Consider the following 23,770-nt stretch of genomic DNA (forward strand, 5'->3'; position numbering starts at 1 on the left):
TGCAAGCAAAGTACACAGTACATAAAGCAGCTCTTTGTCTCTGCAGTATATTCTACCTCTACCACAGGTGAACAGTGTAAACGCCACAACAATGTAAGCTGACAAATGGCTTGCAATTAAAAGACACAGCATGAAATTCCTTGATATCAATGTGACTGATAGCTTGGCAGCCAGTGAGCATCATTTTGAACTGCACCCTCAAGAAAACAGACATAAACAGTAAACAGTAAGCTTGTATTCAGGCATGGTGAAATAAATCCTTAGTTTTATGTGACTGGTCAGTTGAAGGAGTCGAGGCTACACACACAGACATATAAAGCGTTTGTGTATCCAAGAGCATCTCTTGAATCTCAAGTGTTTAAAGTTGGCCTATTTCCACCCCCCTCTAGGGTCCTAGTGAGTGGAGGATGTTATACATTCATTAGAGGAGAGAACTGTCAAGAGCCTGGCTGACAAATGACCTTGGCCCCTAATGCCCGCCCAGATGTAATGTGTGTCTGGTTGGGTTTTTTTTTTTTTGGTTTTTTTTTTGTTTTTCTTTTGTTTTTGTTTTTTTCTGCGGACACTGTGGTGTATGTGATTTTTTTTTCGTTAAAGGATGAGACTGGTGATATTATATGTTCTTCATGTTGTCTGCAAATCCCATTAAATTTCCATAACCAGGAATGAACTGATCCTTTAAGTGTTGTCTCTGTGTCCAAAGAATGTATGTATAGCTTATTCCTCTGAGCTGCAGACCTTTATTGTCCAAAAACTACTAAAAGCACATTACCAAGCACCATCATCACACTGGGTGAGATGTTCCTTCATTATGATGAACCTGGGTACTACAGGTTATTATCAGTCCTACATACACTGTCCTGCTGTTGTAAATGCTCACTGATGCATCAAATGTGTATTAATTTGCAGCCGTTCTAGGAATTACTTAGCTTACTTTTTCTTTTGAAAAATAAACTTTATATTTGTGACTTGTTTTTAAAGATTTACCTCTTTAGTAGGAAAAAATTAGAGTTGTATTGACAGATGGAGGAACACGTTGAGTTTAAGGATTCATTCTTGACTTTTTAAGTCTAGACCTTGTAATGACCTTGTTTTAAAAACACTGTTAGTTTTAGTCCTTCCTTGGGATTTGTTGACAATAAGAAAAATATAGAATAAACCAGCATTATCATTTTAAGATTACATACAGTAAAACAACATTCACAATTACGGTTGATACATAATGTATAAAATAGTCGGTAATAAAATCAGTGCATGTGGTACAAAGCAATGAATTGAATTGTAAGAATAAAAGAAGGAGGGAAAACAAGTCCACCATTTCTGCTTCTCTTCTTACTATGTTTCCTTTGTACATTATTTTTTTGCAGCTGAAGATAATTCAAAGACATGTTTTTTGCTGTTACACATGAGATCACATAAACATGGTGAGATATGAACAAACTGTGTGACAATTCTATCTCTGTAAATCTTGAGAAAGACTGTAAGAGGTGTGTGAATTACCCACAAGCACTTGAACCAGAGCTCTTCAAGAAAAAAAAAAAAAACAACATGCTGCAGAGAGAGCATGAGAGAGAGGCAGACAGAGAGAGAGAGAGAGAGAAAGAGAGAGAGCGAGAGAGATCCTCCAAGTATCATGAGTCATTTGCTGATGTTACATAATCAGTCTGGGGCACAAGTTAAGTGACAACAACAGGTATGGCCTGGTTGATGCACCCAGGACAATTAGGTTTAGGGGCATCTATTAAAACATCCTTGACTTAACTCACTGCTGTCATTAGCATTTAGGCCCATAATTAAAATCAGTGTCATTTTCAGACATTTCTGTTGCAGCAGAAGGTCCCTGATTGAAATCAAAGCTATTTTAAATAACAGTGAGATGCCCTGTGACGCATGAACAGGAATGTGTTTGCTGCTTCCTGTGAAACTCTGATTTCTCTCTGTCTCTCTAACTCTCCGTCTCCGACACACAATGAATCATTGATGGCGTTTTAGAGAAATAACTGAGCAGTGTTTATTATTGCAGAAGGCTACTGGGAATGTGTGTGAGTCCCAGACAGTTAGTTAGTGAGTTAGTTGGCTGGGTTCCCTGTCTCCTCCTGCGAAAGAAAGAGAGAACGTTCCAGTGCCATGACCGAGAAGCCAAGATGGCTGTCACAATGCCCGCTGCTGCCGCCCACAGCTGCCAGTCCTGCCACGGTGTGTGCTTGTCTGCTTCGATGCCCATCTTCTTTTTTGCAAATTGAAGGGTGATGATGATGGATGCCGTATGCAGACCTCCACTGTGCATCCCTGCGTGTCTGTGCCTCCCATGACTCCATGGGGCAGTGTCCTCTGAGCCCCGGCAAGCTGTCCCCATCCTCACTGAATGAAAGTATTACAGCCTGAGACTTTAGCCAGTGTGTGGTGAGCCAGAATCAGAGCACTTACATGCTCTCTGCTTGTAATGAGAGTGTCTCTAGGTGAATGAATATGCAGGATCCTGTCGAGACAAAGAACAGTCAGATGTGTTCATATGAGCCTTTGCACCAGCTTCTGCTCACTTTAAGAGAAGAAATACTGAGCCAGTGACGTTAAGAGCTGATCAAGCAGCCTGTTTTTTTCTTTTTAGAGTACCTGTGTTGTGTTCCCTTCAGTAGCTGCTAGTCTACAAGAGAACAGAAAAACAGAATCAGTACCCAGATGTTTATAGGGATAATTATTCTACAAATTTCTGTTTCTATTATATCTGTCTCAGTGTCAAGACCATGCTCAGAAACACCCACACACTCTTCCCTGCATTGTGAATCGGGAGACCTCAGTGGAAAAAAGGAGTCAATATTTGTGCCAGAGGACACAAAAACAAATCAATTCATTATTACATTTAACCTCAATGAGCACAAGGACAAACATGACAAGAGGAAAGCCTTCAGCAGCGCAAGACATAACAGTGAGGTAGTTTGTTTACTGTGAATTCTTAACACAGGTCACATTACAATGCCACATTTCATGGTTTACATGAGTTTCCTATTAACATTTGTCCATTAGAAAGGCAGTTACATAAAAGAATTAAGTGAGTGCCACCGTGCACTGTTCACAGACAGAGAATGAATAAGACTGTTGTGGAAATCAGCAAACAAGCACATACTGCCTTACAAACATACAATAGGAAAGTAAAAATTAATTTATTGTAAGATGCTGCAGGCGACATGTGGTTTCATGGAGTGGTAGCTCAGCCACCAGGGATTATTTCCCTCTACGCCCCAAGCTGCTTCACTCCAAGATGCTCCTCACTGTCAGAGGTACCATCTTAATATAGCCTGCAGTTTAGCACACCAGCAATGTCCTTAGTTTTCATGTGCAATGACATTCAGTTGACAGAATATGGTATTTACAGTGTCAGAGATACATTACCTTTACGTGTAGACTTGGACTGACTAGCAGCCACAGTGGTCAGGTCTGCTGGTAGACCTACGTATACACCACCATAGTTCCTGGGAGGAGAGGAAAGGAAAGATTAATTATGGTGGCTGTCAGCTGAATACAGTTTTGTCTGTTGGAAATGCAATCATATTAGGCTTTGTGTGACGTTGTTATGTTGAGTGCTAGGTGTGCCAGCAATTTACATATTTGGATTTTTTTTTATCTTGCTTTCAAAAGTGCTGACATTAAATGAATTAAAATTTGAAATGAGCATTATAATCATACAGTAGTTATAAACACACTTTTACTACAATACAACAGCCAGATGCAACAACAGATGCATAAAAAAAAGTTTTTCAATTTGAAAAGAACACAGATTTGATGATTTTACAGACTATCCATCCTCTTTGAAACTACAAGTTTCAAACTAGATAATTAGTCTGCTTTATTACCAGTTATTGTCAGTCAGAATAGTTGACTACAGGCCTTTTTGACTTGTCATAGAAGCAAAAGCGTAGGTGGTGCTAACCACATTAACAATGTTCCACTAAGCTGACAGCCAGCTAAATGGAATTCAGTTCAGTTCCTACTGTCACGTGTCAAAACATCCTTCATGAAAAAACCTATAAATATTCACATTCCATAATTTGCACGGTCAAAAAGTAAAGAAGAGTGTTTTGCAAATACACACTGCAAACATTCACTAGTTATCAAAAATCAAAGAAAAAAATAAAATGTAAATAGTAAATGCATTTGGAGAAATTTAGCAAAATACCTCCGTTTCTCATCTTCTGCCGAGGGATCTTCTGTCCTGATTGAGAGAAGAAGCACAGGTCAGGTCAGCTCTTAGGAGCACGGAGGACATAAAAAACAAAATAAAGCGTGAGAAGCAGTAAACACTCAACTGTGTGAACTGTGAAGGGCAGTCACATAGCTGCAATATTTGAGGTACGCTTCATTAGCCCTGTAGGGAGTATTGCTAAGGAGTATTCCCTTTTGGGAGTTCTCAGCAACTGATGATCAGACTGAATTGCCAATTTTCATTTCAGGTTTTGAACCAGACTACTGAACAACCAGTTTTCAATGAGCTCAGTTTTTGTTCTTGTCTTTGATTGTTTGTTTTTTAAGGGCTGACATTAAGATGCACCACCGAGAAAAATAATTACATACATTTCACTTTTGGGATGTATTCTTCCCTTAATCTTGTGTTTCACATACCAGTAATCAATCTCACCCTCTCTCTCTCTCTCTCTCTCTCTCTCTCTCTCTCTCTCTCTCTCTCTCTCTCTCTCTCTCTCTCTCTCTCTCTGTGTGTGTGTGTGTGTGTGTGTGATATTTTGCTGTGTAGTACTGTCTTAGGAAGCAGTGATTAGCTTCAGTGAGTCAGTAGTGTACTGTTGTCAGCTCTCGTGGGTCCTGTGCTGGCTGCTCCGATGGTTATCAAGGAGAATACACACACACAAAGACATATATGTACAGTGCACACACACACACACACACACACACACACACACACACACGCACACTTAGTGATTCCAGGAAATGCTTTGGAAATGCTGCTCCTCCCTAAGCTTTGATAAGCACTAACTGTAGATGGCAAAGTACAATCCGTCCCATGAATGAAACTTCACAGAAAAACATGAACAGTGTGAAGTGACACCTTTTCTGAACAGCCAGTGGGGGACTTGGTTTCATGGTCAAATATCAATTCATTCCTTTTATTGTCAGTCCGTTTTTTCAGTTTTGCCAGTAGATTTTTGTAGCAGGGACGAGAACACCTAACGGTAAATTACAATTTTAACTGCATTTATCAAACTATGGATCACTTAAAGTTTTTTTTTTTATTATTACTTTTTTTTTTTTTTACCAATACACAATGTCTAAACAACACAAGCTCAATCACACACACAAATGTAGTTGATGTCACTGTCCTGTTTGAATTGTAGGCCATATCACATGTGAGGCAAAAGAAAACTAATTAAAGCAATGCTTGCGTGTAATCTGTGCCACCTGTAATTAATTAACTTTCCACTGGCATTTAGCCACTGCAGACGTCACAAAATTTTACATCTCTCAATATCAGCTGTGAATGGTATAAAAATCCAAAAAGAAATGATAATTCCCAATCTGGCTTGTTTCTCAAGTCTACTCTATCAGTGATGGAGATGGACCAAACTGTGCATGTTTTTGCAACATCATCTGCAGATAAAAGAGCCAAATCTGGTACAAGCACTTCTCCGTGTATATAAAGCCCTTTTGTTGGTGTACTGAAGCCTGGAGGCCACAAATAATGAGGTTCATAAATACTTGAAATCATTAGAAAATGACTTATGTACTTACACATCTTTGGAGGCTTCTGCTGGCCCTGAAAACAGATGAAAAGACAAGATTAAATTCCTTCATTCCTATTGTGTGTTACCTCACTAATAATTAACCTCTGTATTTTTACAATTGATGGACCATACAGCTGTTTCTTTCCAAGGCCATCATTCAGCAGTCATGGGATGTGAACCATAAATAAAGACACCCAACCACCACTGCACGATGCATTATACTTCAACACACCCCTTATGTAACAACTCTCTGCCCACTGTTCAAGAACATGTCACAGAAATCAATTAGTTTAACAGCTAAAACTTAAGATGACACTGGTTACACTCCTTTAATTGCTGAGAGCAAAAAAAGCGAAGGTGCAGACCCCTCGTTTACAGGGATTTAGGGAGGTGTCAAGCACTGGAGAGCACTCCATAAGATCACCTGGGAGATAAACCTGAATGATTGATACTGTATTCTCTGGTTTTTCATGGATTCACTCAGCAAATATTACATTCAATGTCTATTCAGTTTTGATTATGTACAAACTGTACAATGTATATCACCATGTTGCTGATATAAAATGATGAAATGTTTTATTGAATGTATCTGTCCAAACCCAAGTGTTGATACTGAACATAACTGCAAAATGTTCCTTGAGAATACATTTCATTTGTCTCACCTACAGTGCCCACTCACGGTAACTAAAGCATGATTAATGTTCTCACTGTCATGTATGCTGTTTACTCACAGCACTTAGTTTTGGAAATATTGTGGTCTTGGTTTAATATTTAAAAAGCCAACAGTAACTAAAAGCATGACATGATATATTTACTCTATTAGCTAACATTTAACTGAAACCACTGTCTCTGCTCAACCTTTACCAAAGTGCCTTTGTTGCCTAAATCCACAGTAACTACATGCAGCACTCAGGATGTCAAAGTTCAGCCCTTCATACCCCCCAGTAATCCACCATGACCACCTCCCTACAACTCCTGACAGTAACAACATTAGTCGATCTTCCTGTACTGGAAAAACATTGCCACTGAATTTAACAATAGGATGGATCCAGTGTAGTACATCAAGTAATGACTTGGATCCGAGATTCATACATAGGCTTGAAGAAATAAGTTTGACATTTTGGGAAATATGCAAATTTGTTTTTTGGCAGAGAGCTAGATGAAAAGATCATTACTATGCACACGTCTGTCTATCCAATTTGAATCGAAAGCCAGCAGCCCATTAATCTGGCTTAGTATAAAGACTAAAAACACTGGGACACTCTGTCCAAATGTAAAGTTAACACTTTTTATCTTGTCTGTTTAATCTAAAAAAAAAAAAAAAAAAATCATAATTAAAAAAGTGTAAAAATGACACAATGGGTGGTTTTACTGAGATAATGAACCTCTTAGCAGTTTCCCATTTTTATGCAGTTTTTATGTTAGGCCTACTGGCTGCTACCTACAGCTGAACTATTGCATTAAATGTAGGAGATAAGCAAATATTTCAGGGGTATATTGTACATTTCACTTAATATTTGTAGGTTATATTTTGCAGATTACTGCAACATCAATACTGTAAAATACACTACATGACTACAGTTATTGCTAAAGTCACAACCAGTGCCCTTCTTCAGAAAAAGCAGATTTATCTTTTTTAATTTCAATTCATTTTAATGCTAATATTATTGTTATTTCTTTGTTTGCTTATTTTATTATTTACTGTTTATTCAGGGAGACAAGTACACAGAATTAACATGTTACATACTACAGTATTTATAGCTTAAGCTTGCAATGACTGTCCCCAGACTGTCCTTTGAAATACATAAACACATACACATGCACATATGTACAAACAGCACAAAACATAGATAATGGTACAAAAAATAGCATTAAAATCCTGAATGCATTATTTATGCTTTAGTGTAATATTTTTGGGTATTGCCTATGTTTTACGCAAGTCAGTTTGAGTGCTTAAATGTGCAGTATATCCAGCAAGAGTTTTCATTGTATGAGCTACTTATACTCTCTCATCAGTTGGCTTCTTTAGTTATCCTTGTTTCTGAACAGAGGACATGTTGTACATGGACATAAAGCATACAGTGCAAAATGCCTTGATTCCAAATGACACCCAGTATATTCATCCCAATGCTATTTGACTTTTTTATGGACCAGCAGCAGCTCATTCTTTGCTGAACCACAGGCAGTCCACTGAACTTGATTTGAATCGAAATGAGATCATAATAGATTCAGCTGGAGGATAATTCAACTTCCTCCTTCAATGTACAGTATCAGATTAAAAACAGCAGGGGAACAAAAGCCTCACTTCTGCTCCCCAATCGGTTTTTCATGCTATACTTCACTGTATCAGTATAGAAATGTACCTTGAAAAGATCACTGCAAGAGTAACACGTAGAAGTACAAACCTGCAGAATCTACATTACACAGAAAAACAGTGAATTTCATCCTGGAAATTGGAATGGAGGGTTTTTTTCACAGTAAATGTTTGAGTCTGCTGACATGACACAGGGGCCATTCAGTAGCCTGACAAAAGCTCATTCATATCCAAGGGTGCACATCTGGCTGCATAAGACTAGGGATGAGCAATGTGATATAGAGTGCACTGAGGCGGTCATTAGAGTTTGGTAAGACCACAGCTTGAAACTGGAACATTCTTGTATGACTCAACTTTAAAGCTTCCTGAATGGCTTTGGTTGTGATTTGATTTGGACACTGCCTGGAAGCAAAAAACTTAAAAATAAATGGTAACACTTAACTTTATCCCTCCCTATTTACAATTTGCAAAATATTTAAAAAGTAACTCATATAAGCACATATAAGGACATTTTGAGTGTTCATTAATGGACAGTATTTGACAACAATTAGGATTTCTCCCAGGAAGACACATATATCACAACAGTTTTTACTATGTTATAATAAATAATTATCTGTTTCTACATCAGCCTTCACTTCTGGGAGCCCCCAGGAGGAGGAATTATGGTTGTTGACATACAATACATCAATAAACACATATCTGCTTAGAAATACATTATAGTGTGTTTTTAAACGTTTTTATACTGCTTTTAAATGATTAATAGGGGTATTAATGAAAAGTGTTACCTAACATATTATCCGTATAAATATTTGAAAATGGTTTATCATGGACTATAAAATATTGTACATAGTTATTAAGATTTTTTAGGTGTTTATGAATGAAAATAATTCGTCAATAATTAGAGCTTCTCCTGCAAAGATACATTTTATGTCATTACAACAGTGTTATATTATAATATCATTTATTATCGGTTCATACTGTACACCAGTCTCCAATTGGGTTCCCACAGGAGCAGTCACAGTAATAATAAACACTTACCAATACATTAGAATGTGTTATGGAAAAGCTAAAAACAAATAAAAAGGCAAATGTGTAGTGACGCAGGCACAGGTCTTAGGTTAAAATAACATAAAATATGAGCAAGAGTTGCTTCTATCTTAGTTCTACAGAAAACAATTGCATGAGAAACAGAGTCCATTGACTCTGGTCTGGTGTCAGCTGGCATGGACAAATGAGAGGAGCCACTGGTCCACATTTGTCAGAGTGACAGGATGTCACACGTCCTTGACATTATGTTGAAACACTGACCTCTAAGAAGGAGCAGAAAAATGGATAAGGCCTGCCGCACAGAAATAAACACAGCTGCTGACCTTCATAGACAAACAAGCCACACTCACAACAAACTCAGACACCTACTTAGATGTTGTTTGCAGACAGTGTAACCTCAAAGTAGACCGAATTTAAAGCTAAAGGCATCACTGAGTCGTGTTTCCCAGTAGCTATCTGTGGCTCAGTGCCTGTGCCTCTCTGTGCCTGGTAAGTACAGATTAGGTACCTGCAAGCACAAACACACATTTACACAAGCGCAAACACACACCATAATGCTTTAATGGGCAGTGGTGGTGAGGTAATCCTGCAGATACTTCAATCTAATTATTACCTCAATTTGACTGTGGTGCCCAGAGATTTGCTCAGTATAATTTAAAACAGGTATTATGCCAGCCTAAATCAACTGAGTGATGTGTTACCTGAGGACAAGCCAAAATTAAGCAGGATATCTGGACGAGTGTCAGTATAACCATACGATAAAGTATTTCCTTAATTCAGATTGTCCTTGAGGCTTTATGAATGAAACCTGGCCATGGATCGAGTATTTCAAAGGCGCCTGCTTACAAGCACAACCAGCATCAGTAAAGAGGGGGGACAAAAACAGGTGAATGTCAGTGAAAGTGCTTGTTTTTCAACCTCAAAATCCATGGAAACCAAAGCAAACACCGCAAGAGAAAGAGAAATGCATGTGCATGAACATAAAAAAACAAGCACAACCTATAGAGGACTTGTTTTTGTATCAATGCATATTATGTTAACATTGTAATAGCAATATCAGTGTTGTTATAATTATCAAAGCGGTACATTCCTGAGGGTACTCTGGTGTTTTGTACTAGAATATGGGAAATCCTTCAAGATCAACCCACCACCCGTGGCTTTAGGAGACCACTGCACGCACACACGTACACACACATATACACACTACAGAGTGGCAGCCAATGTGCCGCAAAGTGCTCAACACGTGAGAAATTTGTACATCTTAAGGTACAAACATCCATGCTGATATGATGCTGTCTGTTTATTTATGAATGAAATCAAGACACTGAGACCCTCCAAACCCCCCCCCCCCCCCCCCCCCACACACACACACACGCACACACGCACACATGGACATACACCAAATGCAAGGGTAACCCTGATACACTTCATTTGCATTCAAGACACCTTCTCCCCTTGGTGCACATACAGTGACAACTCTCTCCCTCACACTCTCGCTCATTACACAGATGCCTGAAACACTCACCCCCTCCTGAGGTGCTGGTGGCTGAGGAATTGCCACAACCCATTTTGCATCGATGCAGCCACCGTCCAAGCAGAGCAGAGACGCTTAAGAAGAAGAAGGAGGAGGAGGAGGAAGAGAGAGAGACCCAAAACACATTGGGAGAGGTGGAGAAAGTGAGGAAGAAAGAGGTGACAGAGAGGAAGAAAGAGAGGGATGGTCAAAGAATGTCTCACAGGGATCTCCTTTGGTCGTGTCCTCGTCCCCTCTCTTCAGTCTTGCGTTTATCCTCTCTGCAATGCAATGGAGAGCTGAGAGTGAAGTGAAAGCATGGAGAGAGAGGCTTTTATACACACACACACACAGAGAGAGAGAGAGAGAGAGAGAGAGAGAGAATAAGAGAGAGGGGAGAGAGAGAGATGCTATGCCCTCACATGATTTGCTCTTTTCCTCCACCCTGACATGGTTGCCCGGGAAACCCGCGGGAAAGGAGGCGGAGGGTGGGGTGATACTCAACCAATAGGGAACTTCCTTTTTATATAAAGGTGGAAAAAATGAAATGCATTTATGGGGCATCAATATATTAGCCTGTGTGTGTGTGACATCCTGTAAAACCCCCCAACTTGTCTTTGTGTTCTAAAACACAGAGGACCTTTATTCACGCTTTCTCTATGGGTGGGACGCACACACAAACACACATAGCTCACTTGTTTAAGCTCTTGATAATCATTGAGAGCGGGAAGCTGGAAGAGCCTTAAACAGTCTTTTCATGAAACCACGAGGGTCACACATAGGTTGGTTTATAGCCCCCAATAAATCTCTATACATCTTGTTGTGTGCTCTGACTAGTGCAGTCATATGAGTGGAGCTGTGATGGCAGAATGCATTACATTAGCACACTCCACCAAACTAATTCTCACATTCAGTAAGTGGTGTTATCTTATGATGTTAAGATGTGAGGCTGAGAGTCAAGATCTTCAAAATTCTAATGTGAAGTTTTCAGTGACTAATGCACAGTTGCACATTTTTGTGCAAGACAGGCTAATTATGGTTTCTACAGGATCACATACAGGCTCTCATGAGTATAACATGCAGCTTACTGGTATATCACTGGTATAGTACTGTCATGAAATCCTGGCATGTATCTATGGTTCGTCTTCTTCTGTCTACAGCCTTAAGTAGGTGTTAGCAACAAAAGGGATAGCAGTACAGGAGTTGTACTGGTACTTTTAAACCAGTAGCAGATGAATTTTTATCCATGCTAACAGACTTTTTTGTGTTTTTTTTTTTTTTTTGTGAAACTATTGGATCGATTGCCATGAAATTTGGTAAACACATTCACGTCTCCATAGGGATGAATTATAATTACTTTGGTGAACAAACACCTGTGAAACTAATGACATTATTATCATCAACAGCTGTACTGTTGAAGCTCTGTTGATGTTAACGTGCTAAAACACTAAAGTAAGATGGGGAACATAAGATTTTACCCTGTAAACACTAGCATGCTAGAATAGTCATTGAGAGCAAGTTAGCACGCTTCCACTTCACAGAGCTGTTAATGTGGTTGTAGACTCTACAATGCCTGATACAACATGTTTTATTTAAAAGAACATTTAATAATTGACTTGTAAGAGGGGTTAATTTAATGTACCGTCACAGTCAAAAGAATTTGCTCTCCAGAAGATACAGCTCTATTCGTTTTCTCCTGAGAATTTGTTTCCTCGGTCAGCTGAATCAGTGCTTTGTTTAATCCAGGTTAGTTCCACTGACATTTAAGCATCTATTTTTATAGGCCAGACTTAGCCGAGCCAGCAAACACAATTAATTATTAAAGTCGGTACTGAAATGCCTTGTCTGATTTACAGCCACAACTTAACCAATTAAAAAACACAAGTCCACTGGGGAGGAAAGAATGTGCTCCTGCTCAGGCTGATGAGGAAGAACTGCTTGTCATGGCTTGCCTGCCTTATCAAGACACTACACAACAAGACATGACCATCTTGACAAGTCAATTAGACTGTTATTGAGACCTGAAATGTCTTAGATCAAGTTTTACCCCTTGTGTCTCATCTGCTTTCAAGGATTTCTTTAGATGACACTGTCCTGCAGTTATAAAGTTTTCTTGGTAACAACAAGGTATTTTTGCTGTTCTCAAAATAGATCTAATAGAAGTTAGCACATTGAGATGATATATAAATATCTGACAAGAAAATATATGTAGTAATATCAATTCCTCTAATACTGGCTAAAATTATTGGATAAAATACAAATGAAACAATAAACTACTGGTCTAAACCTTGTTTTTAATTCCTAGGACACAAAACTAAACTCTAAACTGTATTACTTTTAACCCTCACAAATGTTGCTCTCTTTCAAGAAAAATCCATCCTGAAGCATTATTTTTGGAAATACAATCACCATTTTTAACCCATTTATGAAGATGAAGAAAACAATATTCTGGTATCAACAGACAATTATACGTAAGCCTTTACACCAAAACAAATAAATATCCATGTGAGGTTACTATTATACGTGGTAAATTGGCTCAGTAAATCAAAGATTCAAATCTGTGTTCTTCTCTGGACATGCCATCTTATACTCTGAGATTAGATGAATTATATATTCACACCTGTGCATGATATTTCTGTTTTCCTGGCAGATACTTTTTTTTCATTTCAGACAACATTTTAGGTCTGTTGGATGTAAACACAGGTTCAAAGCGTACAGTATATGGTGATTACATGAAAATAAAAAGAGAAAGCATCCCATTAGAGAATGTGGTCGGTCAGAGTATCTGACATTTGGAAAGCACAATAGCATCGCGACTCCTCACTTTATCAACCAGGATGGGATCAGTCACGGAAGGGATTTTTTTTTTTTTCCGGATGTGTGCAGCCTCTGCAAAAAGGGTGAAGTAATTAGAGAGCCAGTAGCTCCAACAATACTTAGTACATCCCATGCTCTTCCTATAATTTAGCAATTATGACTGAGACAAAACAAGATGAGCGCTGGATGGTGATTTCTTCCAGGAGTTTTTATTAGGTAGGTGTGAATGGGAAAAATTGTGTGTTTAAAAAATGTTTTTAATCCACTACATTTGATTGAAATTTATTGACTTGTAATTAAAAACTAATTATATCTATATGTGTGTGTGTGTGTGTGTGTGTGTATTTGTACTTTTATTTTTGTACTTTTATACCAGAAGACTCTCTATTCTTCTGTGACCTGATATAGTGAAATCAGCCTTTTTTTTTTTTTTTTTTTTGTGAGAGTACATTTTTTTTCGAGTGGCTAATATTTTTATTTTTGGCATTAAACTCTGCAAGTCTTTTTGTGTCCACGTGGGGTCGCTGTTGACACTAAAATGGTAAAACATTAGACGTGGTAGGGAGTACTATTACAGCTGTCGATCCGTTCCCTATAAAAGAACCATCTCCAGAATAGAAAATATTTATACATATAAACTCCTACAAATATCTAACTTAGAGCTACGCCGTAGCTCTTCTCATTCACTGGTCAGCCGCTGCCCCTAATGGTTCAGGGTGAGGTCAGACTGGGCCCGCCTCCAACTCCTACGTGTTCCCCTCGCTCGCGCACAGATCTCTGGGAAACCGAGTCCACGCTCTAAATAATTCAAGCCCCCATTCCCTTCTCCTCCAACGCTAACAAGATGCCGGCCGTACATCACAAACTGCTACTGGAGGACGCTTTGCAGGACAGTCCTCAGGTAGGCCTGTGAGGGTTTTATCGCGTTTAAAGACGCGGCTGTCACACGAAAGGCGCTACGAGTGCTGAAGTTAGCTTACTAACCCAGTCAGTATCCTGTTCCCTTTGTAGGCTGTTTGCGCTGGTCGATGACAGCTCTCAATTGACACATTGTTGTGAGAATGTAATCCTCTTTCAGGAGTTGCTGCTCTCTCCTGTTGTAAACAATGTGGTAGTTTATACAACATGTCATAATTCTCAGCGTTTGGGTGTCTTTGTTGTATTTACATTCCTAACGCTCGTCACAGGGCTCTCCTCTCTCTATCACAGGAGGTATTGTGGTATACATACAAACTCATATCAGTATGGAAGATGTCGCGACCATATAGCACAACCAGGACACACCTTCGGCCTTTTTTATTTTCCAGTGTCGTATGAAGTTAGATTTTGGGACCAGAGTCAAACTGGGCCTGATTCACAGGATGTGGGTGGGGTTTCCATTATCGGACTCCCCTGGAATTAGTCAATAGCCTGCAACAGGGCAGGGGTGGCTGTCTCTGAGTACCATATCTTGTTTGATGCTTACAGGTCTGAAATGCAGTATGGAAGTTGTTCACTGTGACTCATGCATGGCTATTCAGGGTAGCCTTTGATATTAAGCACATCTAATGTAGCCTGTATTTTGTGTTGTCTGTTGCATCACTCTTTCCCTAAACACAGCTGACCTGCTCTATGGTTTTGCTTAAGTGCAGCCCATGCTGGAGGCTCATTTCCCTCCTGACATTTTTAGCCTTCAAAATGAAGACTCTTTTAATAAGAAATAGGCTTGCTGCTACCCTGCAGTGATATGTAGAGAAAGAAAAGTTTGTCAATATTCCAGATGATTCCTTTTTCAGTGTAAAAGGACTGGAGTGAACTGTAAACAGACTTTTGCCAGTGGGTGTGTTCCCCTGTGCTGTACAGTATCTGCCCTGCCTTGCTGCACCTGTTTATTGAAAAAGAAACCTCCACCCAGACAGGACTTTCTGAGTTTGCATAGACAGCCTGCAGTAAAATCATTTTGCCCTTAGTATCACTTAAATACTGCAGCTACACTCATTTTTTCCCTGTGTCTTATTTCTGCTTTTAACTTCCAACAATGCTTGTATAAGTTCTCTTTTATGTATTGAAGTTATAGTTTCATATGGGTGTAGTGTTTAGTTTGCTGTTGTCCGACAGATTGAGTAAATGGAACATTTGCCATAACAAACATACCAAGATCCACCTGAAAGAAACCTCCTGAGAGAGAGCTTTTTTTTTAACTAAATGTTTCAGTTGTGCTTACATTTATCTGTCTTTTGTCTCATGTAAACAAATGTTGATCTTATTCATCAAATGTTTTGCTTCACAGACTCGCTCCTTGCTCAGTGTGTTTGAGGAAGATGCTGGGATGCTCACAGACTATACCAACCAGCTGCTACAATCAATGCAGCGTGTGTTTGGAGCTCAGGTACTAAACAAAACACAGTCACGCACATTCCGTTGTCTTAGCTGCGTGTGACTTTGAACAGAAGTCATTTCATTTGCCTGACTGAAGCTGATTTCAGGTTGAACATTTGCCTTATTGAGCTACAGTAGAGGATTGTCTCGATTTGCATTGAACCAAAAATGGTGGTCTTGTCTCTCTGGAATTTTTGACCAGACATGTTGAACTAGGATATTAAACTCTTTTTTTTAATGCAACCTCACACATGCAAACTGATGAATGAAACATTATGTACTCAGGGTTCTTGTAGAAACAGCTGAGGAACCTTTGAGCATGGAAGTTCATTCTTGACCTTTGGGAAGACTGTGTGTAACTAAATAATCTTCATTCAAAGGTGCAGTCAGAAAACACAGAAACCTTTGCCTTAAAACAATTATCTGTACAAGTAAATAGTGGTGGGCTGAAGATAGATTTGATTTAACTTTCACATGTTGCAGTCACAAAAGATACTAAATTTCTTTCTGAAAACATGCACAATTCATGTAATATAACTTAAGACCTTTTCTGAACCAATAATAGTTCACTGGTAGAGCTGGCATTTATATGACCCATCACCTTTTGTTTTTTTTCCAAAGGAATTTATCATTTGAACCCTGATTCACCTGTTGTCTTATCACTTCCTTTTATGCCTTCATGATATACAAGGTCTGAAAAGAGAATGACAAATGTAGAAGTTAGGGACAAATCCCTTGTAATCCAGCCTGTTAATTCTGCATTTTCCCTCAATGTGTTTCCCGACAGAGTGAGATGGGATTGGCCACAGAGCAGCTCTCACAGCAACTTCTGGACTATGAGAAGAAAGTAAGTACGGGTAGCGTGATTAAAGCTGTAAATTCCACTCCCCCTTACTTACCAAAATCATATTTTTGCCTCTCTCTTATTGTTTCAGGTTAACTTTCTTTCTATAGTCCCTCTGAGCATTGCTCTCTCACTGTCTGGCCACTGTTGTTGAGATAAGGGTAGATAATCGTTGACAGAAAAGATTGATATGTTTATCAGAGCTGCATTCAGTTATCGCAAGCAGCAGCAAATGATGTGTCAAGTGTTATGTGGCCTTCTTTTACCCTGAGTTGGCCTCTAAGGCTTCATACAGGTTGCCCTACTTAATAGGCCATATGCAGCCTGCAGGGATTACTCTGGGATGAACAAAGGTATTGCCAATGATGTTTTTTGGTAGTATTTATATTTTATACAGTATTCTCCTATAATATGCTAGCATTAGACAAGGCAGTAAAGCACAGTGAAAAACAAATAAAACCTTTTCAAGTGCTATTAAAAACGAAAATGATTTTATGTAGGGTTAGCACATTACATTATAGAGCTTTAGGGCATCTCTATTAATATGGAATTTTATGTGCAATCTTTATTCAAATTATTTTTATATTACACTTATATTTTATGTCATTGTGCCCCAAACCATACCCACGCCCTTCACCATTAATAGGACTTAATCCATCATGTATGCTAATAATTAGTTTACCAGATGTGGTTTCACATTTCCATATATGATTGCACCAAAAGACAAAAAGGGAAACCTGCATCGTGGCCAGGGTTGCTTATCAAGACACACCCATTAGTATTATCATTTTCATCTGGAATATTTTCCTTTGTGAGTTTGTGTGTGTCTGCCACACCTCATCTTCTCATCTGCTTGTGTCTTTGTGAAATCTGTGCGTGAAAGAATCTTGAAGCAGAGGTGCCTCTCTGTTGGTAATCTATCACAGGGGCCTTGTTACATGCAGCAAACAAGAAATTGAAATAGAATAGTTGCTGATGTCAACACAGCAGGTCTACTAAATCATGCTGAGAAAGAAACGTGGATCAGTCGACTGTTGGAACACATTCTGGATTGCATAGTAGATTCTGCATAGAAAAAAATCTGCAACGTAATGGATGGACTTTTTAGTACTAAAGTAAGTAAAACAAGGCTTAAATCTGAACATCTTAGCATCTTTGGACTTGTTCCATGAAAGTGATGTGCCAGAAATCCTGGAAGAACAGGGTATTTTTTTAACTTCTTAGCCTCTAGTATAGGCTAGCTCAATGCTACATTATACAGTTTCGTGGTCTAAACTTGTCCCCCCATCCCCCCTTCTTCTTCTGTCTAGAATTTTGCCCTTGGAAAAGGTGATGAAGAGGTAATCACCACACTGCAGAACTTCGCCAAAACTGTAGGGGAGGTGAGGCCTGTGTTTGCAGTTTAATTGTTTTTTATGTGTGTGCACCCACAGCAGAGGAGTGGGATGATAAACTACTGCACAGTCAGTAGTTGGTTCTTAATCATGTTACAAAGATTAGTGCACCTGCGCTCTCCTAGCACATAGCTGAAAATGACCTCAGTGAAAAGACTTTATCCTCCCTTTAAGACCGGAACTAATGTATATTTATGCTATGAGATGGAAATGATACCTATAGCACTGGATGGACGAATGGAAGGAGGCAGAAGTAGATGGATTGATGGATAGATAAAGGAGGGTGTGTAGGCTCAGTTATATAGACGTAACAGATGGGCCTGTCACTTTAAGCCATGGGGGTCCAGAAGCCTCAGCAAGCCAACACTCAGCAAGATTCAGGACGCACACATCCACACACACATATGCTCAGAGGACGCGGGTTGATTGTTCGACCTTTATCTCATCATGTACAGAGGAGAGCTCATTTCGTAGTGAGAATTAGGCCTATTCCTGCACCTAATCCTGTGAACTTCAGCACTTGCGAAATAATTCAGATTAAAGTGGATGTCAGCTTGTTAAAATGTCGGGAGTGTAGCTTGTTGATAAGCATAAAGAATTATGGTAGGATTTGCTTGTGTGTGCAGTATGTTGTCCTGTTTCCAATATCAAATTAAACAGAAGCTTTTGTTATTCTCTTCCCAAAATGTACTGTTCCACAATATGGTCTTTTTATGATGTAGAGGAGGCATTGTCTGCAGCACCCACTTCACTGAAAATGTTACTCTCCATCTTGCTGCAGGAATAACTGGCAGGAAATGTCACTGTACATATTAAAATAAATCGTAATCTCTCAAGATGTTTGGCGAGGGTAAATCTTTCTGTTGTGTACTTTTGCAGCACTTGTATAATAACAATATTTTTGTATAATCTGTTTTGTCTCGTCCAGCTGAACTCGCTCCACTCTGAGCTAGCCAACCAGATGGCTGACAGCATGGTCTTCCCCTTGATCCAGTTTCGAGAGAAGGACCTCACAGGTAGGACCACACACGCAGTCACACGTGCACAAATCTCATTATTGTAACATGTTTCTGATATATTGTAACAGACAGTAACACATTTGTAAATTTGATCTGCATATTAAAGTAAAGATCTTATTTGTTTGAGTAGAAAAAAAAGAACCAAAACACATTTCAGAATTTCAGAACAAAGCTACATGTGAAATTCATCATTTAATGACTCGGAAACATAGTGGATTCAGTTTGTACAACCAGCTTACTTGTGTTGTCTACTAAAAAAGCAATAATGCCTTTTTAAGATGTGAATCTGTGGTAGATGTAACAGAATTTGCTTAACATTGAATTTTTGCAGAGATAAGCACACTGAAGGAAATATATGGCATCGCCACTGACGGTGAGTACATACATTTACCAATCTCACAAAATGATTACAGCCTGTAGTTCTTATCTGATCCTGATGTCCTTTCTCCCGTCTCCTGTAGAGCATGAGGCAGCTATGGTCAAGTATAGCCGATTGCCCAAGAAGAAGGAGAATGAGAAGGTAGTGTGACTGGGAGGTGTTCTCTCATCTTCGCTAATGGAGCTTTTTTCCCAGGCTGTAAAAGGCCTTACATTGCAGTTATGCTCTAGTAATGCATTTGAAATACAAATTGATGGAATTGAATATTGCTGTACTGCCAGGCTTCACTATTGTAGGAAGACTGAAGCAACACTATGCACTACAATGGCTGCAAAGATTTGCTTCTTTTGTGTGTGTTGCTGTCTTCTGGGACGTACAAGATAATGTGACTGTGTTGTCTATTTGTATGTGTGTGAGAAGAGCACTGTTTTTGCATACATGTTAGTGTGTGTGTGTACAGGGCTTAACAGCCAGTTTATGTTGGACATGTGTGTATACACATTTGCATGTTTAACCCTCTCCTGTCTGGACAGCTGAAGGCAGACTTGGTGAAGGAGGTGGCTTACACTAGAAGGAAGCAGCACCAGGCCTCACTGCAGTATTACTGCGCCCTCAATGCCCTGCAGTATCGCAAGAGAGTAGCAATGCTTGAGCCCATGTTAGGCTACACACAAGCACAGGTACTGAGCACTGTTGGCCTACTAACTGGGAAAGGCATCCTTGTCAGTTCAGTATTTAAATTCAGTATTTAAAGAAGAGAAGCGATATACTCACTGGAACAGATTTACTTTATAAAGTACACTTGTTACTGTGTGTGATCATGTGATACTACTGGTTAAAAAAATACAGCATTTTATCCATTATATAACGATTAGTAAGCTAATCAATTAGTTGATCAACAGAATAAAGAAGAAATTATTTATTTTGAAGTGATTCATTGTTTTAGTTATTTTTCAAACAGAAAAGCCAAACATTCTCTGGCCCAGGCTTCTCAAATGTGAGGATTTGATGCTTTTCTTTTTCGTATATATTTTACAAATATCATGGGGTTTTGGACTTTCAGGAAAATAAAACAAACTATTTGAACATTGGGTTGTGGAAAATTAGAAGGTAGTGTGACTGGGAGGTGTCACACATTTCTGACATTTTACAAGCACAACATTTAACTAAGGAAATAAAGGGTACATAATGTTACATTAAAAGTGCAACTGTAAATATAAAAGTATCAAGTGAATGACCCACTAATATCTCTTAACTCTCAGATCAGCTTCTTCAAGAAAGGCATTGAGCTGGTGTCAAAGAAGATGGACAGCTTTCTTTCCTCTGTGTCCAACATGACTCAAAGGTAAAGACTCTCTTTCATAATTACCAATGCTATGGTTCATCACATAAACGTGATTTGGTACTGAGGCTTGTTGTGTATGATCCTAAACAGAAATAATTTTACTGTGATGCTCTGCAAATGTATGTCTTTTAATTCTTAATTTTTACTAAAAAAAAAAAAAATCTAATTTCTGAGAGTCAGTTTAGATTGATTTTGCCTCTATGAAAACTTTCTTCCTGTCTAGTATCCAGGCCCAGCTGGACGCGGAGGCGGAGGCCATGCGTGTGTCCCAGAGGGAGCTTCTGTCTGTGGAGGACACTGTCTATATGCCAGATAAGGACACTGAGCCTGTCAATCGCACTCTTATCCAGAAGGCTGGCTACCTCAACATTAGAAAGTAAGATTAATTACGCTCATTATGGCCCTATCTGAAATCCAAGGACACGTCTTATTCATGTAGCCATCCTACCTAGTCAGTATGTTAAGGAGTGCCTTTGAAGAAAAATTGAACAGCTCAGGAACAAGTTTTTAATCTGTGCTCATGTGATATTTGAGGCTCTGTCAGACAGTATAGTCTGGTGCAATAGATGGTGCAATCAGTACACAGTACATTTACAGTAGATTTTGAATGTCTGAATAACCAAACGTAACAGAGAAAATATTTTTGCTCCTCTTGCTAAAGTTTCTCAAAATATGCATGAACACAGTAAACAATAAGTCTGTCACAGCAGACGAGCTGGGTCAGGTAACATGTTGACAGTGTGCGCTGTCAGCTCATTGCAGAGTGGATATATGAGAAGGGAAACTTCCCTAATGGCTGCAGGGGGTAGAACTGCAGCGTAGCCCACAATGTGATTTAGTGAAATGTCAGAGCTGTCAAACTCTGTCTCTCCCTCATATACATCCAAAGTCTTTGACAAATGTCTGTGACACCAGAGAAAAGGTTTCCACAGAATGCCATTCTGTTTAATGACACACAGTACCAGGAGCCTCAAACGCTTGTCAAATGGAGCCTAGTCCAGAGAACTTTTGCTATTTCACCTGGTTTCTCAATATTAAGGGTCTGAGTCACTCACAGCAGCATGATCCGTACACTTCGATATTAATCAGAGGAAATTTATTTGCGAATGTTTTCTAAACAGGATGTATGAAAAGAAGGCTTACAGATGAACAAGTCAAATGAGTCATACACATGGAGCTTTGTTCTGAAATAAGGTGACTCAGCTTTAATTTGCATTGTATTTATTTATAATTATTTATTTACATAAACCGTAATAGCCAAGACAAATTCAACACCAAAACAAAACAGCTTTGCAAGGATAGCTAAAAATCAAATCGCAAATAAAAAAGGGATTGAGAACAACTCAAGCATTTACATTTGAAAGAGAATTGTTGTTTACGTTAAATTGTTAGAAAAATGAAATAATATGCAAAATATTGAGAAAACAAGGAAATGCTGGTATGAAACTATTCGAGTAAAAGTAAAGACTAATCCTTTTCTTCAACTACATAAAAATTCTATGAGCACGAGGTGTAAAATGTAAATTCCCAAGCAATAAACAGGTGTATACAACTGCTGTATACCTTAAAAGAGAAGGCTTTAAACTTAAATGTCTTCTTTTTGTTACAATATTGACTGATGTGTAGCTATCTTACTGAGGTCAAATGGAACATCAAAGATGTACTGACCTTTGAGCAAAAACAAATTCCTGTTCAGTCTGAAAACATAGATTTGCCAGATTTTAAAAAAGGAAAATAGACATTTGGATGAAACGAAAGTTAGTGGAGCCACCATAGAAGAAGAAACAGTATAGATTTTAACATCGTAATGACCTGCAGCGGAGGTTTCCAGTGTGCAAATGAAAATGACGACATATAAGACATCTTTCAACAAGTTTATTACCATTCAAAGAAAAATGAAAGAAAAATTTTCTAGAAGGTTTTGCTGAATTTTCTTCTTATCCAATCTTGATTAAGCTATTCTATGTGCAGGCAAATTAATCTGTAAATGTAATTCAATTACTGATTACTGATTATGCCTTATAAAAGTTATTTCAAAAGTAATTAGTTACATTACTAGTTACATCAGTAGTTACTCATTACTCATACCAATAATGCTGGTATTTCCAGCTACTGAACGCATACTTTTCACTTTCCATGTTGAGTGTTTTTGTGTCAAAATGAGTCTCACTTGACGTCACGTGTGCAACTAGCAGGCGAGACCTTTGAAAAGAGCCATTTCTCTATTCAATCTAGATGATAAAACACTGGAGTATATTGGCAACGATGTAACGTATAGTTGTATACCTGGGCTTGTAACTATAATTACTATAATGGAAATTAAAACGCGTTACATTACTCAGTTACTGAAAAAGTAATCAGATTACTGTAACATGTTGCAAAGTAATGTGTTACTGCCCAACACTGTCTATGTGTACCTTCACTTAGCTTCTAAGGGGAGAAGGACTTGAACGATACTCTTTACATGTCTTTATTTTTTCTAAGCTCATTTGTAGGCCAGATGTGAGCGAGTTATTTCCGTTACATTCAGCCTTAAATCCTAGACATTCTTACTCAGAACTCTGTGTCACTCAATAAGCTTTCCATTATGCTGAATTGTGTCAGAAAAATAGGGGTGGTGAAAAAATTAATTCTTGATTAATCGCGATTATTTTATGGACGATTATGAGTTCATTACTGAATTTACAAAGATCGATTTTTTAATACACTGCAGTGACTCTCCGGTTACTGGCTGTTATACATGATTTAACCAAGAAGCGGAGCTGTTGACTAACATAGTCATAACAAAACACCCTGTAACAGAGCCAGCGAGCGAGCTTACTATGCTAGCGAGGCGAGAGGTGTGTGAAATGGACAAAGAAAAACCATTAACCGACAAACAACCAATCCATCCAGCTCCATCTGGGCTAAAAGCGAGCGTGTGGATGCATTTTGGTTTTCATGGCAGGAGTTCTAAACAGACAGAATGTACGTTGTCTGCAAACCTTGCCGCACTAAGCTAATACTGA

General features: G+C 38.7%; 2 protein-coding genes across 2 annotated transcripts in view; one reads left to right on the plus strand and one right to left on the minus strand.

The window, feature by feature from the left end:
- Window positions 1-494: 494 nt before the first annotated feature.
- Window positions 495-10,865, minus strand: LOC121181538 (overexpressed in colon carcinoma 1 protein homolog). Its single transcript, XM_041037459.1, has 6 exons — window positions 10,619-10,865; window positions 5,740-5,764; window positions 4,175-4,210; window positions 3,391-3,470; window positions 2,614-2,644; window positions 495-2,479 (listed from the first exon to the last, which is right to left on the minus strand). Exons 1-5 carry the CDS (start codon window positions 10,659-10,661, stop codon window positions 2,640-2,642), a joined length of 189 nt encoding a protein of 62 aa, XP_040893393.1. The 5' UTR covers window positions 10,662-10,865; the 3' UTR covers window positions 495-2,479; window positions 2,614-2,639.
- Window positions 10,866-14,214: 3,349 nt separating this feature from the next.
- The window catches only part of appl2 (adaptor protein, phosphotyrosine interaction, PH domain and leucine zipper containing 2), a 49,270-nt gene continuing 39,714 nt past the window's right edge, over window positions 14,215-23,770 (plus strand). Inside the window, exons 1-10 of the mRNA XM_041037940.1 lie at window positions 14,215-14,324; window positions 15,693-15,791; window positions 16,569-16,628; window positions 17,936-18,007; window positions 18,948-19,035; window positions 19,370-19,411; window positions 19,500-19,558; window positions 19,951-20,097; window positions 20,680-20,762; window positions 20,986-21,138. Of these exons, the coding sequence (XP_040893874.1) occupies window positions 14,268-14,324; window positions 15,693-15,791; window positions 16,569-16,628; window positions 17,936-18,007; window positions 18,948-19,035; window positions 19,370-19,411; window positions 19,500-19,558; window positions 19,951-20,097; window positions 20,680-20,762; window positions 20,986-21,138 (860 nt within the window). The 5' untranslated portion in view covers window positions 14,215-14,267. The remainder of the gene's footprint in view (window positions 14,325-15,692; window positions 15,792-16,568; window positions 16,629-17,935; window positions 18,008-18,947; window positions 19,036-19,369; window positions 19,412-19,499; window positions 19,559-19,950; window positions 20,098-20,679; window positions 20,763-20,985; window positions 21,139-23,770) is intronic.

The sequence above is a fragment of the Toxotes jaculatrix genome, chromosome 5 (genome assembly GCF_017976425.1).
Source record: "Toxotes jaculatrix isolate fToxJac2 chromosome 5, fToxJac2.pri, whole genome shotgun sequence".
Taxonomy (NCBI): domain Eukaryota; kingdom Metazoa; phylum Chordata; class Actinopteri; family Toxotidae; genus Toxotes; species Toxotes jaculatrix.